General features: G+C 39.5%; 1 protein-coding gene and 1 long non-coding RNA gene across 3 annotated transcripts in view; one reads left to right on the top strand and one right to left on the bottom strand.

The window, feature by feature from the left end:
• The window catches only part of LOC128139730 (uncharacterized), a 50,979-nt gene that overhangs the window by 25,142 nt on the left and 12,733 nt on the right, over nt 1-13,104 (top strand). The window contains exons 4-5 of the long non-coding RNA XR_008234488.1: nt 8,535-8,699; nt 12,801-12,915. This is a non-coding gene — a long non-coding RNA (uncharacterized LOC128139730). The remainder of the gene's footprint in view (nt 1-8,534; nt 8,700-12,800; nt 12,916-13,104) is intronic.
• The window catches only part of SCFD1 (sec1 family domain containing 1), a 54,255-nt gene continuing 53,573 nt past the window's right edge, over nt 12,423-13,104 (bottom strand). For both annotated transcript variants that reach the window (XM_052782537.1, XM_052782538.1), the window contains one exon: nt 12,423-12,639. In XM_052782537.1, the coding sequence (XP_052638497.1) occupies nt 12,616-12,639 (24 nt within the window). In that variant the 3' untranslated portion in view covers nt 12,423-12,615. The remainder of the gene's footprint in view (nt 12,640-13,104) is intronic.

Genomic DNA, 13,104 nt, shown 5'->3' with positions numbered 1-13,104 from the left:
AAATATGTAACCCTAAACTTGCAGTTGGCATCGTGGTTTTCATTGGAGAAAATGTTTATGTGTTATATGCGTGTATATGAGGAATTCTCAAGAATGGGATGTTACCATTAAACTTGTGATTAAAAAAAAAAAAAAATCAAGCAAGCTCGGACACAGATGTCATATCTGCAAAGTGTCAATGAGATCAAATGCTCAAATACAGTAATTGTAATGACAAGGTTTTTGATTATGGCTTATGAAATATTGATAGCTTGGACTAATTTGTTGCCACCAGTCATCCAGCAGATGGAAATCTGCATTAGAACCAAGTTCTGGGCTGTAGAAATGTTTTGTCTCTGACACTGCTGCTACTGACCGGGCTGGATGGATTGCCTGGTCTTGCTGATATGACTGTTGCTGTTTCCTGTGTTTTGCTGATTTCATTTGCAGCAGAACTAAGATAGTAATGGGCTCTTTCGAAAAATCTATCTGTTTTTATATAAAGCCTGTGCACGTTTTAGTTAAGTCAAAGTAGTTTGCAAATGTCTGACTTTGACCTCAAGTTACAAGCCTTTAGAGCACACAATAGCTGGTGACAATGAATACGAACATGCAACAGACCTGGTTGAAAATAGTTTTAAGTGCCCTATATTATTAACATTTAAGGTTGTTAAAATTTTCTTAGTGAACTATTTGTAAAGATACAAATAGTTTGGGGGGGGGACAGTTGGCAGTGGTGGTGTCTGTGATTTCTTTGTTATGGATGGAAATAATTAAACTGATCATCAAAGGTTTTAATAGCTGCAGCAATTATGCACTTGTGTAGTTTCTGGCCAACTAAACAGCAGAACGTGGTGGCTTCCTGCGTGTCCTCTTGTTGCAGTGCATGCATGGATGCTTACCAAAGAGGCTGATGGAAGTGGAGTGTCCTCAGGAGCGCGGGCACTGCGAGGGGATACGCAGCTGGGCAATATCCCATTTGTGCCAGGACTGCTTCACCCTTCAGACAGGAACTATAGAAAGCTACCTTTCTCATGTGACTTGCATTGTGGCTGTAATTTGTGGGATTTTAAATAGATTTATTTCAGCTGATTATTCTTGAATGTTTGGACTTTTTACTAGAAACGTGATGCATTCGAAAACTCATGGTATTAATTCAGGACTTCAGATAAACTAAGCGCCTTCAGAGGTAGCTCTACAACTTCTGGATGGGTGCCTTTTCATAAGGGCACTGCTTGAACATGACACAGCTTTGCGTATTCAACCTCAGAATGAAAGTGCTCTTTTCCAAGTGTTTACTGTGGGCAGAAATAATAGTACGATGACAAATATTGCTGGCCACAAGCAACTTTCTTCATAAACACATATCTGCATTTTAAATTATAGCATATGTACTTGAATATTTTACTGCTGCTGGTACTGAAGAGAGATTTGAAGTTATGTTATATTAGTTTCATCCTGTAAAAGCATTGATGATGGAGCAGCATCAGGACAAGGGTGTTTTGGGCAAGGGTTTTTCAGGCAGTGATGGGTAAAGACAAGCACTAGAAATAGTTCAATTGTATTTATGTGAAAGGTGCCAGTCAAGCACAGAGGCTGGCAGCAATACATTTACCGTGGGGTATGAGTAAAATAATGTTGTGTTTTCCTGCCCACAAACCTGCATAAGCTGTGGGTATAAGGAGAACACTGACTGCCTACAGCCTGAGTGCTGCAGAGGTACCTGCAGACCGGCCACGTGGCTGCTCCCAGGCCTTTTGTCAGATAGGAAGAATTAATGACGTTGGGGAAATTCTTGCGTTTCTTCCTACTTAAATAGCAGTTCATTTCTTCAAACTTCTGGAAACTAAGTTCATGCTGAACAACTTTGCTTAATTTTTCATTATGAATAGTGCCATTGCTTCAGCGAAGGCCCGTTTCAAAATGAAAGCTGTTTAAAGGTCAAACGTAGTTTATAGCATCATTATTATCCTCGTGCTCATTCTTTGGGAAGTGCATTCAGACACCTGATTGTTGCAAAAATATTTTTGCAAAGCAAAAGCTCTTTTTCTACGTGCTAGAAATGTTAGTTTTGAATTCAAGTGAAATACATTATTTCAGTAAGGCTGCAGAGAGATGTATGAAAAACAGATAAGATTAGTACTGTTTGTGCACTTTGATTTAATAAAGCCCATTTTCCTTTTGGAGGTACCTTTCTTGGCCCCCTGCCCTTCTTCCTCAAACAAAAGTCTTTAGCTACACATAGCTTACCAGCTTAAGTACACTTTAAAAATGGTAATTTAAAAGCCCTGTATAGCCAAAATAGCTCTGTTCCGGAACGACTCACAGCATGGACTTTAAAACAGAACACCCAGCTACTAAGCTGTTCTGTGTCACCTCAAAACATCTGCTGGAAAACAAGGCTATAATAGATACATTGTTCTCAGATGGTCTTTCTTCTTTTTTGTTAAGTCTTGTTAAATAGCCTGTATTTCATTTCAGTAGAATAGGGCCCTTTTCTCTTGTAGTAGGAAAAACTTTCCTCTTACAAGGATAATTCTGTATGCGTGCATGCCTGTACTTTCTTTTACATCTTTTTTTTTTAAGAGACTCCATTTAAGAGCTAATCTAACTCAAATGGTGGCTGTTTACCCCTCTTAGCCATTTCTTTCCTACCATGCGTATGGCTTCTTACTGCCTTCCCATTCTTTCAGTTGCACCGATGCTGTAGCCTCACTCTCTGAAAAAGGATGGTGTTCACACACAAGGCTGTGGTGCATTTTCTCTTTGCTCTTTGTACCGTCAGTCTAAATGTCTGCTGCTCTCTAGGTTCTGTTCTTCAGCCACAGCCCTCAAAGCAAGTACTATGTATTTTGCCTACAAACATCCCTCTTCTGTGGTCCATGGAGCAACGACACCGTCCTATGGAGGAGATGACCATATCAATTGGGTGCTTACGCTATGGCATTGGCTTCCATCCACAACTCCCCTTCCCTCTCTCCTTAAAATTAGTGTGTGAAATAAGATGATGTATGCCTATTCTACAAGGAAGCTTTGTAGTTGCTTTTAGGTGTACAGGTCTAGAAATTTAGAAGATAAAAATAGAAACTAAAGGTAGCTTTGAGATTCAGAGAGCTCATAACCCGACAGGACCCTTTGGAGGTAGTCAGCAGAGAAGGAATCTCCTGAGGCCTTTCTTTTTATTCATCCTTTGATCAAGAGTGTTTGCCTCTGAAATGGAAAAGTTTAAAGACTATCTACAAAAGCGTCTGCTATGAGCCAGCCCCTGAGAAATGACTGTATCTGTAGGCAAACTGGAAATAACATTTCCGCTGCCAGATGAACTTTCAGACAGTTAAATTCTGATCACAGTGGGGAATGGAAAAAGGAATACCAAGTTATGAAAAACACTTTTGAAATAGATTTTTTTTTTTAATTATTATTTTAATAAGTTAATTGCATTCCATTTTAAGTATAGCTCATAATACCCACCTACCAGTCAGGTTTAATGTAAATAGCAAGTAAAACAACTTGATGCCATCTGATTAGTAATAATTTTATTTTAATTCACATCATCATGTCAACTCTTTTCCCATTTCAAAACAACTGACCTACTGACTTCTTAAATTTAGACATGTTCAGACCTTTCAAGTATCAAATACAATAGAAGTACTTGCATAAGGAAGACAACAGATTTATCTAATTATAACTGTGATATGGAAAATGTTAAGATTCCTAAACCCATGTTTTGTGTTTAATCATGAAATTTGCTACTGCCCTTATGTGTGTGGAAATATATATTGCGTGTCTGCCATTGTTGTACGTAAGGTACCGACATTTCTGATGAGTCTTGATGAATTTGGGGATGAAAAAAAGAACACGCAAGATGGCACAAGATACTGCAGGTAAACATTCCTTGACTGTTGGTCTTTTATTTTTCAAGAATTTGATTCACATAGAGTTGCATATTCTTGTAGGAGTACCAGTCTCTCCAAAAGACTTGGGAACCTGAATGTACGCATCGCAAGGCAGCCAGCTGGCATAAACTGATGTTTTCTTGTGCTTCCTGTCGAAATAGCTGTAGTGCTATTTGCAGCAAAAGATGATTTAAGTTTTACCCAGTGGAACTGTAGCTGTGGCACCAAACAGCGTGCAAGATCTCAGAGCCGCCTGTGGTCATTTGACCTGTGTTTTCTTGGTGCTTATAGCTTTTGTTAACAACAGATCCGCAAATACTCTTTGGGTAGGCAGCCTTCAGTTTTCGTGGTATTCAGTACTGTGCCTAAATACATGAATTTATTCACTAGTTCCTTGGTAGCCGATTCTTCTAGTGAAGAATGCCAGTGCGTCCCCAGTTCCATCCCTGAGTCAGCAGGATGTGATTTTTCTGGATGCTGGAGTCTCCATCCCGGCTCTGTTTGGTGACGGATGCTACCAACTATACATGGTCGCTAGAGGTTCATGGCTCAGTGCCCTGCTCTTCTCCTGCCATCCTCTTGTGAAGGAGAGAAGAGGAAGGGAGAGAAGTGGCCCCTATCCTTGGACCATCCCTTGGTGGGGCCCACTATTATTGCCAGGTCCTCTTCTACTCACGGCTACTGTGGAAAGAGCGTGGGACCGTGTGTAGTGTGTCTCTGTAGGCTTGCTGACCTATAGCATTACTTTCTGTCCTTGCCTTTCATTTTAGGGGATAATCTCCCTCTTGGACTTGTGCTGGAGTCCTTTTATCATCCCTCCCCCTTCCCACATTGCTGCCTGGGCAATCTCTACAACTTGGTGCTTTGGGAAGGGCCTGATTCTCCATTTTCCCTTTATAAGACTGGCTGAAACCCCTTTGGTTACCAATCCTCACCTGTGGTCACACTGAACAATGAGCATTTGACATTTGACTGTTCCAGAGCTTTCCGTAAACCAAATAAGTTAGCCCCAAGCTCTGCCAGCCCTATGAACCCTTTCTCCTGCTTGTATCATCACAACACCTTCTGACTGGGGCCTCCAGTTGGGAGAAGGAAGGTGGCTTATCTGGACCTGCCTCTTCCATCGTCCCTCCTGGCCCTTACTGATGCCAGCCAAGTTCCCTACTCGGGCGGCAACGCTTTCTGTGCTGTCCGGCTTAGGCCACGGCACTGGGCCTTACCGAATGCTGCTCCTCAAGCTTCGGACGCGCTGCCGGCGCTTGAGCAGCTGTGGAGTCTTTATCGCAGGTAATCTGTGTGCTGCAAGCTGAGATCCAGGCTGTGCTGCGCTGAGGCTCGCAGCTCTGGCAGTCGGGAGGTCACAGACACAGCTAAAATTGCTCTCCAATGAGCAAGGGAAATTAAGGTGGTAATCAAGATGCATCTGCAAATTGCAATCAGTCCTGCCATCCCTTTCCGGTTTTACCTCCATTGTGAGGAGGGAAAAAAACCCAAAACCAACAAACCTGTTTCAGAAGCTGGACTTGGACACAGTGGCTGCTCACTTACAGACTTCTTTAGGATGCAGCTGCAGAAGTAGAAGCCGCCTTACATTTAGGAGCTCTAGGCATGATCAGAAAAATGGGAATATTGTGTACAGAAGGGGTAAATTTCGGGGAATCAGTAAAACCACTTGAACAGAATGGAATCTCTCTAATGTAATAATTTTAAGTAAAAGGCAGGAGGAGGCTAGAGTAAGATTGCCTTTCAGTGAATACCCTTTGAGGTCATTTAGCTTTTCTATTGTCATTGTAAAAAAAAATATATATATATGTATATCTGAAGAGCATCAAAATGTGACATTAACTAAATGAGAGAGACCTTTGTCCTTGATTTCTTACTGTGAAAATTTCCAAAGAATGCAGTCCAGGTTTCATCCTTTCTGGATCTAAGTCAGCCAGAGTTGCATTTATTTTCTTAGCACTGTTTTCATTCCCGAAATGAGTGTTTATTAGAAATAGGTAACAGAAAGCAAGGTCATCTTGTGCCAAAAGATTCTTCTAAATCTGATGTGTTTTTGCTTCAGGAACTTTAGATGTACAAATATTTCTGTGGGTTTGGGAAGGGAACTATCTGTTTCCTTTGAGGTATGAATACGAGCATTTTGGGGCTAAATCCTTGTCTCTGCTGGGACACTGGAACAGGTTTCTAAGGCCCTTATGTAATTTAGAGCTCACGCCAGTGTTGATGAATGGACTTTAAAAACTGTCAGGCTTTGTAGAAAGCCTGGCTAGGATATTGGTGAGCTTGGCACTTGAAGCCCAGATCCTGACCATATAGAGACTGCACATAGGGAGGCCAGGCCAGGAGAACAGCGGAACAAATTACTAATGACACCTAAAGGAGGAAAAAGAATTTGGAAAACATTGAGGATTTGGTGTTCATGGTTCGACTGCCACAATTATAAAACTCCATCAGTTTTCATCAGGTTTTCACTGACTGTGTGACTAAGCTGGATCCTATCCTAAAGTATAGGGACTGTGCTTTTGATCATTGGTATTGCAGTGAATTGAGGGGGAGAGGTAAGGAAAAAAAGACAGAAACTTAATTCTAACTAATAAGTGAGAGATTTTTAACATAGAAAAAAAAAAAAAAAAGAACTTGCTCTGCAGAAGGGTGACCTCTTTTTGGTTCACCTGTTTTCATGTTGGGCCCTGAGCCTGCAGAAATTGAACTTTTCCAGCGAGGAGCGAGTGTGGCTAAAGACATGAGTACTCTTCTCCTGAGAGCCCTGGGTTGGTAATAACACTGCTTTTTCTTGCCCTATGCAAGGCAAAGTTAACGGACCAGATTCTTCCCCTGGGGAGAAACGTGGTCTGCAGAACCATCAGAAAGCTGGTGACGTGGCTAGCAAAGACTTATATGATTTCCCAATAAGAGTTGTAGAACAATCCCACAGCATACAGCGAGGGTCTACAAGCAAGTGTGTGTGTCTTCTTTGGCACTTACTCCTAGAGGATTTCCAGTTGTTTGTTTTTCCTCCCTCTTCTTCAAACTACCACATATCCCTCATATGTAAAAGGTGGCTTCCAGACTGATGGGAGATATAAAACCCACAGAAGGTAGATTTATATAGTTAACCTCCCTGTGTAGTAGCGCTTATCTTCATGTTGTTTGCTTTCAAAGAACTCATCAGAGCGTGGTTACAGTGATGGAAGGCTGGCTAGCCAAAGCTTTTTTCACAGGGAATTAAAAAAAATACCCTCAGCACTGCAGCTGGATGGACTACGATGTTTAGAAGTAGGTATCTTTCCCTGTGAGTTACCAATTCAAACTATATCTGAATGAACAGGGCCCATGGCTGATTAATGATCTACAGGAAATGGATCGATGTTCTAGTTCAAGGGTGAATTCACATCCCACCTGGAGCTCAGTAGTTTAGCTGTCAACAATCGCAGGAAAATGAAGCAAAAGAGATCCTGCTTGAGGACTGGAATACGCAGGTAAGGGAATCTGAAGGAAATATTGCAACCAGCAGTGTTTCACTTCATTCACATACAAAAAGAGAGGGTTTATTTCAGTGCTACCAAAACTGGCAATACAACAATTAGCTTTGCTAATATACAGGCTCCACACAAAAAATCGTGCGCTTGCCTGCAAAACGTTTTGTGTCGTAATCCATCATCTTTGGCTGATCTCTCTCCCTTGTACCGCTTTGTGATGTGATCTGATAGTCTTTGTTATGAACACATTACAGAAAACACGGACGCATAAATGAACAAACCAACCAAATAGGAAGACACCAATCATATGCGATTTCTAGATGGAAGAAAATGTTGCCCTTATTCAATCTGTTTCACATGGTGCATATTTGTGGTCTAGAAAAAGTATATAAACTCAGTTGTTTGCATCTGAAAGATAAAAACTGTATGTGTTGATTTATGATTTAAAAAGTCTTTTGAGAGGCATATATCAGATTGAATGCTTGGATTTTATTTTTAAATCAATTTAATGCTATGCTTGCATTGCAATACATGTTTCAGAGCAGAGCTCCTGATGTCATTCATATGTAAGGTGCCAAATTTGGTACCTTACACAAGGAGTTGCAATTATTCTCCTTGTTACAGAAGCAGTAAGAACCGACAAAGCTTTGCCATTGTAGCTGAATGCACAAATGGTCCTAGTTCATTTCAGGGAGTAAATTAAACAGCTCGGTTAAGTCCACCACAGAAAAAATTATTTGAGCTGACCTGTAATTTTACTCTCCAAAATGAAGTAGAAGTAATGCTCTTATTTGTTAAAATTAAATCTTCTATATAATTCCAAAACCTTTGAAGGTCTATATGTAGAGGGAAGATACAAATATATTTCAGGGAGGGAGAAAGGGTGTGTGTGGTTTTAGCTATAGGAAGGACTATGGAGAGTTGTATTCATATCAGGTCATTACTACTACATCCAAAACAAAACCTCCCAGCAAATATGGAAAGAATCCACACCAATTCTTGTTAAGGGAAGCTACACACCTCTCTGTCACTTCATTTTCATCCATTTATTTTCATGATACATACATAATACAAGTAAGAATTTGAAGCAGTAAATAATAGCTACATTGCACGTCCATGCTGAGGTGCTAAAAAGCAATTTTCTTTAAAAGCATTGTGTACATGATCTACCCCTTAGATTGCCAAAAATAGGAATGCACGCCCATGAGATGGGGAGACTGAAGTAGGACTCGGGACTGATAGTTCTGAGGCTTTTGGGGATGTCTGGTTTCATGGGATAAAGATCACTCCTCCATTGCCAAACCAAGAAAGCCAACCTATGCAGTTATGAGAAGGAGCTGAGGTAAGTTCAATATAACATTTTAAAAATGTAAAATTTGGTCCTGCTTGGTTTTCAGAAGGGGAAAGACACTGGCAGATAAAGGGAAAGCTACAAAGTTGGTAATTAGAATTTCAAATTCTTGTGGTAATTGAACTACCTAAGGGTTTTTAATTTTGGAAGAAAGATTGATGCATTGGTAGATTAAACATGCAGATTTTTGGATGCCATTGAAGGAGGTCATGTGTGTCTCAGTGACATGTGACCACATTAAGGAACAGAATATATTTAAATGTTGCTGAAAAGGACCAAGATTCCTACGTGGAGTAGGGTCACTAAACCATTTCCAAACAAAACAGAAGTGGGTCAAATAATCTACTGCTTCACTGCAAGAAAATTACTAACATTTTCTCTGATCTCTGAAGTTACAGAGAAATCATTGCCACTGTGGCTAATTTTTCCGTAACACTAGAACACTGACCAAGCTTGACTTTTGATGAGCCAGGGCCATCTGTCAGCAATGAGCAACAATGAACAAATCATCCACCCAAAGAGAGTGAGCAGGTCTTTCCAATGACTGCCAGTAACAAGGGATAGGAGGTCATTTTGGCCCAACACCTTTTATTTCAGATCTGAAGAACTTAGTTGTGATAGTTTTGAAGTTAGCTCCTATGTACCTACTTATAAACTTTTTACTCTTAGGGTTGCTCCAGTCAACATACTGGACTAACCATTAAGCAATTCCATTTTGGACTACATCATTTAAGTGAAAAGATAAGTGCTGCACTTTTTTCAACTCTAGTCATGGAGCTTTGTATGCGTAGCAGTGTTGGCTCTGTAACTGAATGATAGCAGTGTTCCTATTATCTGAAGTACTGATGTGCTTTGGGGAAAAAGCTATTTTACATTCCACTCAGATTGATGTAAACACCATCAATGTTAGCAAAATTTTCTTCTAACAGAGGAAAGAAATATTGATTTGTATCAGATAGCGTTATAGTAGTCAGGGCACTTAAATCAAGTGGTGGTCTCCAGAGGTTTCTTTTCCTAATTCTGTTTCCTTTTTTATTGTTACTTTTCCTTTTTAAAAAGTGTCTAATTCTGAAAAACAAAGGCACTAAATTCATCATTAACTCACAAAATATCCATCTAAATATTCCAAAACCTTTGAATTAAAACAAGCAAGCAAAGGGTTATTGTTTCAAACTGTGAATTAATTCTTAAGTGACAAGTATATGCAACCATTTGTAAGATTTGCCTACACTTCCTGAAAGACAGATGTGCCAGTTTTCCACAGCTGAAGACCAAATTGCTTATTTTCTTCCTGAGAATGAGTACGGCACTTGAAACTCAGCCTTGTGCTGCTTTTACTTACCTAAAGGGGAAGGTAGATCCCAATGAAGAATTGCCAGTCCAGAGACAGGGAAGCTGGAGCTGCTGTGCGAGAGGCCAGCACTGCTCTTGGCGCTGCCCTGCCAGCTGGCCCTGCCTGAGGCTTATTAACAAACAAGAGGCTAGAAAAGTTCCAAAACTCCCTGGTCCTCCATGCAGCCACCTAAAACATTTATTAGCAACATGAATGCTGCTGGTACTATTTTACTTAAAAGACTCAGTGAGCCAGGCATAACCTTTCCTTTAAGTGCAGGCCTTTGAGGGACCTTTGTGGATGTGAAGGGCATAGTGACAGGCTATAAATTAAGCCTGCCAAAGAGCCAGCTTACTTTCAACATTGTTTGCCTCTACATTAACCATGGAGACTTCTCGTACAACCTTCTACATTCCAAATTCCACAAGAGGTATTCAGGGAAAAGGGCCGTGTAACAAAAACCAGCATGCCATAACTCGGGTTGTGTCAGAAGGGAAGTGTGATGAGCACGCCGTTACAGAGAGGTAAATCTGAGGTTTTAATGGTAACAGAAAGCTTAGGACTGCTAATACAACAAAGCCAGAAAACTAGTTTGGAGAGGAAAGAGAAGAATGTTTAAAGTACTAAAACCCTGTATCTACTCATTTTTAAAAAAAAAAAAAACCCCAAATTGACCAGTGCATGCTCACACGACAGACCTGAAGATCCAGCTATAAAGCTGGGCACAAATGAAACCTGTCTCCAGAGGCAGTGTAAAGACTGCAAATTAAGTTTTTGAACACAGCCACCAAAGTAATTTCTGGTATCTTTACATAGTTTACTGAAACAGTAAATTCTGTAAGCTGTGCTCCTGGTTTAAATGGGCAGCGTCCATTGTATCACAGGCTCCCACAAGATCCAGACAGAAAGCAGTCAGCAGGTTTTTCAGAAGTCGATTGTCAGCTGCAAGGCTAAAACTCTTCACATAGGAAGCACAGTTTTCCTGGGGATGGATTACTTCAAGCTCCTGGAATGAACTCCCACAGGAAGCAATAAACACTTTAAATGTAATTTTCTTTTCCAAACGCACTTTGACCTTGTTTTTACTAACAAATATAGTGTGTATATATAGGGAATTAGAATAATAAACTGCATTTGACACAGTGAGTCCTTGCTGACTGAAGTATGGGAGAATGCTCACATACAACAACTATAATTAACACTGCAATAAAGAAGTTTATTGACTTGGCAAAGTTAGAAGTTTATAGTAGTAGTGTGGAGTAGCTTACAACACTCAGCTGAGATAATTAAATAACATTATTACTTTTTGATAACATGGTCTAGATTATGTATATTTTTATTGTGATACTTTTAAGGAATGGATCAACTGTATTTCTTGTATAGATGTTCTGAAAAAAATCTAGCTGGGAAAGAAGTATTGCCTTTACAACAAAATGAACATTCAACATAGAAGAATCAGTGCAAAAAAACCCCCCAAAACCACTGTTGAAAAATTTACAGTAAGCCAGTAATGCTTACGATCTCAGTTTGTTAATAAACCCACAACAAGTGTTTTCTTTTTACTTTTTGAGTATGTTAGGCCTCATTTTGAAGACATATTATTGCTTCACCAGTAGCAGTGCTGTTTCCAGAGAGGACATTTCTAGAGGCAGAGACCTACAGCTATGAAGAAATTTTGTTAGCTTCCTCAATTCCCATACACACTCTCCAGAGCTATCATTACTGGCAAAATTTAATTATATAATGAGATTCTTTTAACTACTAAACTGCCCCTACCTAATGCAGTTGTTAGAAACTGTATTGTAAATATGTGCTTATAAACCAGTTAAGAGATGCTCTGTGAGTATGACTTGGTTTCTTCCCAAATGTAACAGTCAAAGCAGTTACACTAAAAAGTGCAGAAGAAAATTATTACAGATTTCACAGCTTTACGGTTTGAAACTGTGACTGTGTAGGCAAACAAATTTTCTCTTAAGAGAAAAGCTAAATTACTGTATCAGAAACTTGTACTGAAGGTATCTTCAAGTACATCTTTGGACCATGAAGCAAAGACTGCACAAATCTAAGCACAAGTATAATGACTTTGGTAAAATAAAAGGTAAGAACTAGAAGTAGTAGTTCTCTTGCTCTAAGGCTGTTTGTCTGTGGTCCTAAAAGGCAGTTTTGTCCGTTTCAATTTTGTTAAATAGTCTGGCTTTCAAGAAGAACACATTTCCTAAAGACAGAGTTGACCTCTTCTTCAAGCTATTGCTTTGTTTACTGTAACAGAAACTATACATAAGAACTTGAAAATGCTATGCTTTTCAGCCATCTCTGTCATATGCTATAGCTAATACTGCATTTGGAATGTAATAATGTGAAACTGACTCCCACCAAAAATATAGCAGGTTTTAAGGTTTATTTCCGAAATGTTGATATACACCCTATTAATTACAGATCTTTTTTTAAAGGTTATAATATTAATGAAATGGGTTTAAGTTTTAATATAATGACAAAATTATAGATATGAAGATATCCGAATATTGTAACAATTCTCTGTTGTCATGTTGCCATCCAGGTAATGGTGTTTCAGTCTTATTTCTGGCCAAGTTGGGACAGCTAAACGTGAAGAGACAGAAAACTATTAGGTGGTTCATCTTATTCTTTCAGTCCAACTAATATCCAGTTCATACGGTAAATATTTCTGTCCTATAAGCTTTGTTTGTCTCTTACAACCAAAAGTATGCTGGTAATAGAATATGTAATGCATACCCTCACAGGAGAGGATCTGAGCTTCAAATCTTAAGATTTGAATAAATCTCAGAGGTGAAGGTGCAGTCTGCACAGTCAAGTCAACAAAAAAGTTAATTAAGCTGACTGAAGAGTTATAAACTGGTAAGTACCATTTGTCTCTTTCAAATGCAACAAGAATTAATTCAGTTCTTTAAAATGTAGTTTTGAATAACAATTTATTCTCATCTGAGTAGGAAGTAAAACCATAGGTGGTGACAGCTACTGAAGGGCTGCTATTGGCTGACCACCATGAATAATTTTTTATTTTGCATTTGTATTGGAATGAGGCAT

This window comes from Harpia harpyja, chromosome 3 (genome assembly GCF_026419915.1).
Source record: "Harpia harpyja isolate bHarHar1 chromosome 3, bHarHar1 primary haplotype, whole genome shotgun sequence".
Lineage (NCBI taxonomy): Eukaryota > Metazoa > Chordata > Aves > Accipitriformes > Accipitridae > Harpia > Harpia harpyja.
The sequence above is the reverse complement of the archived record's forward strand: the minus strand, read 5'-3'. Positions and strand labels throughout refer to the sequence as shown.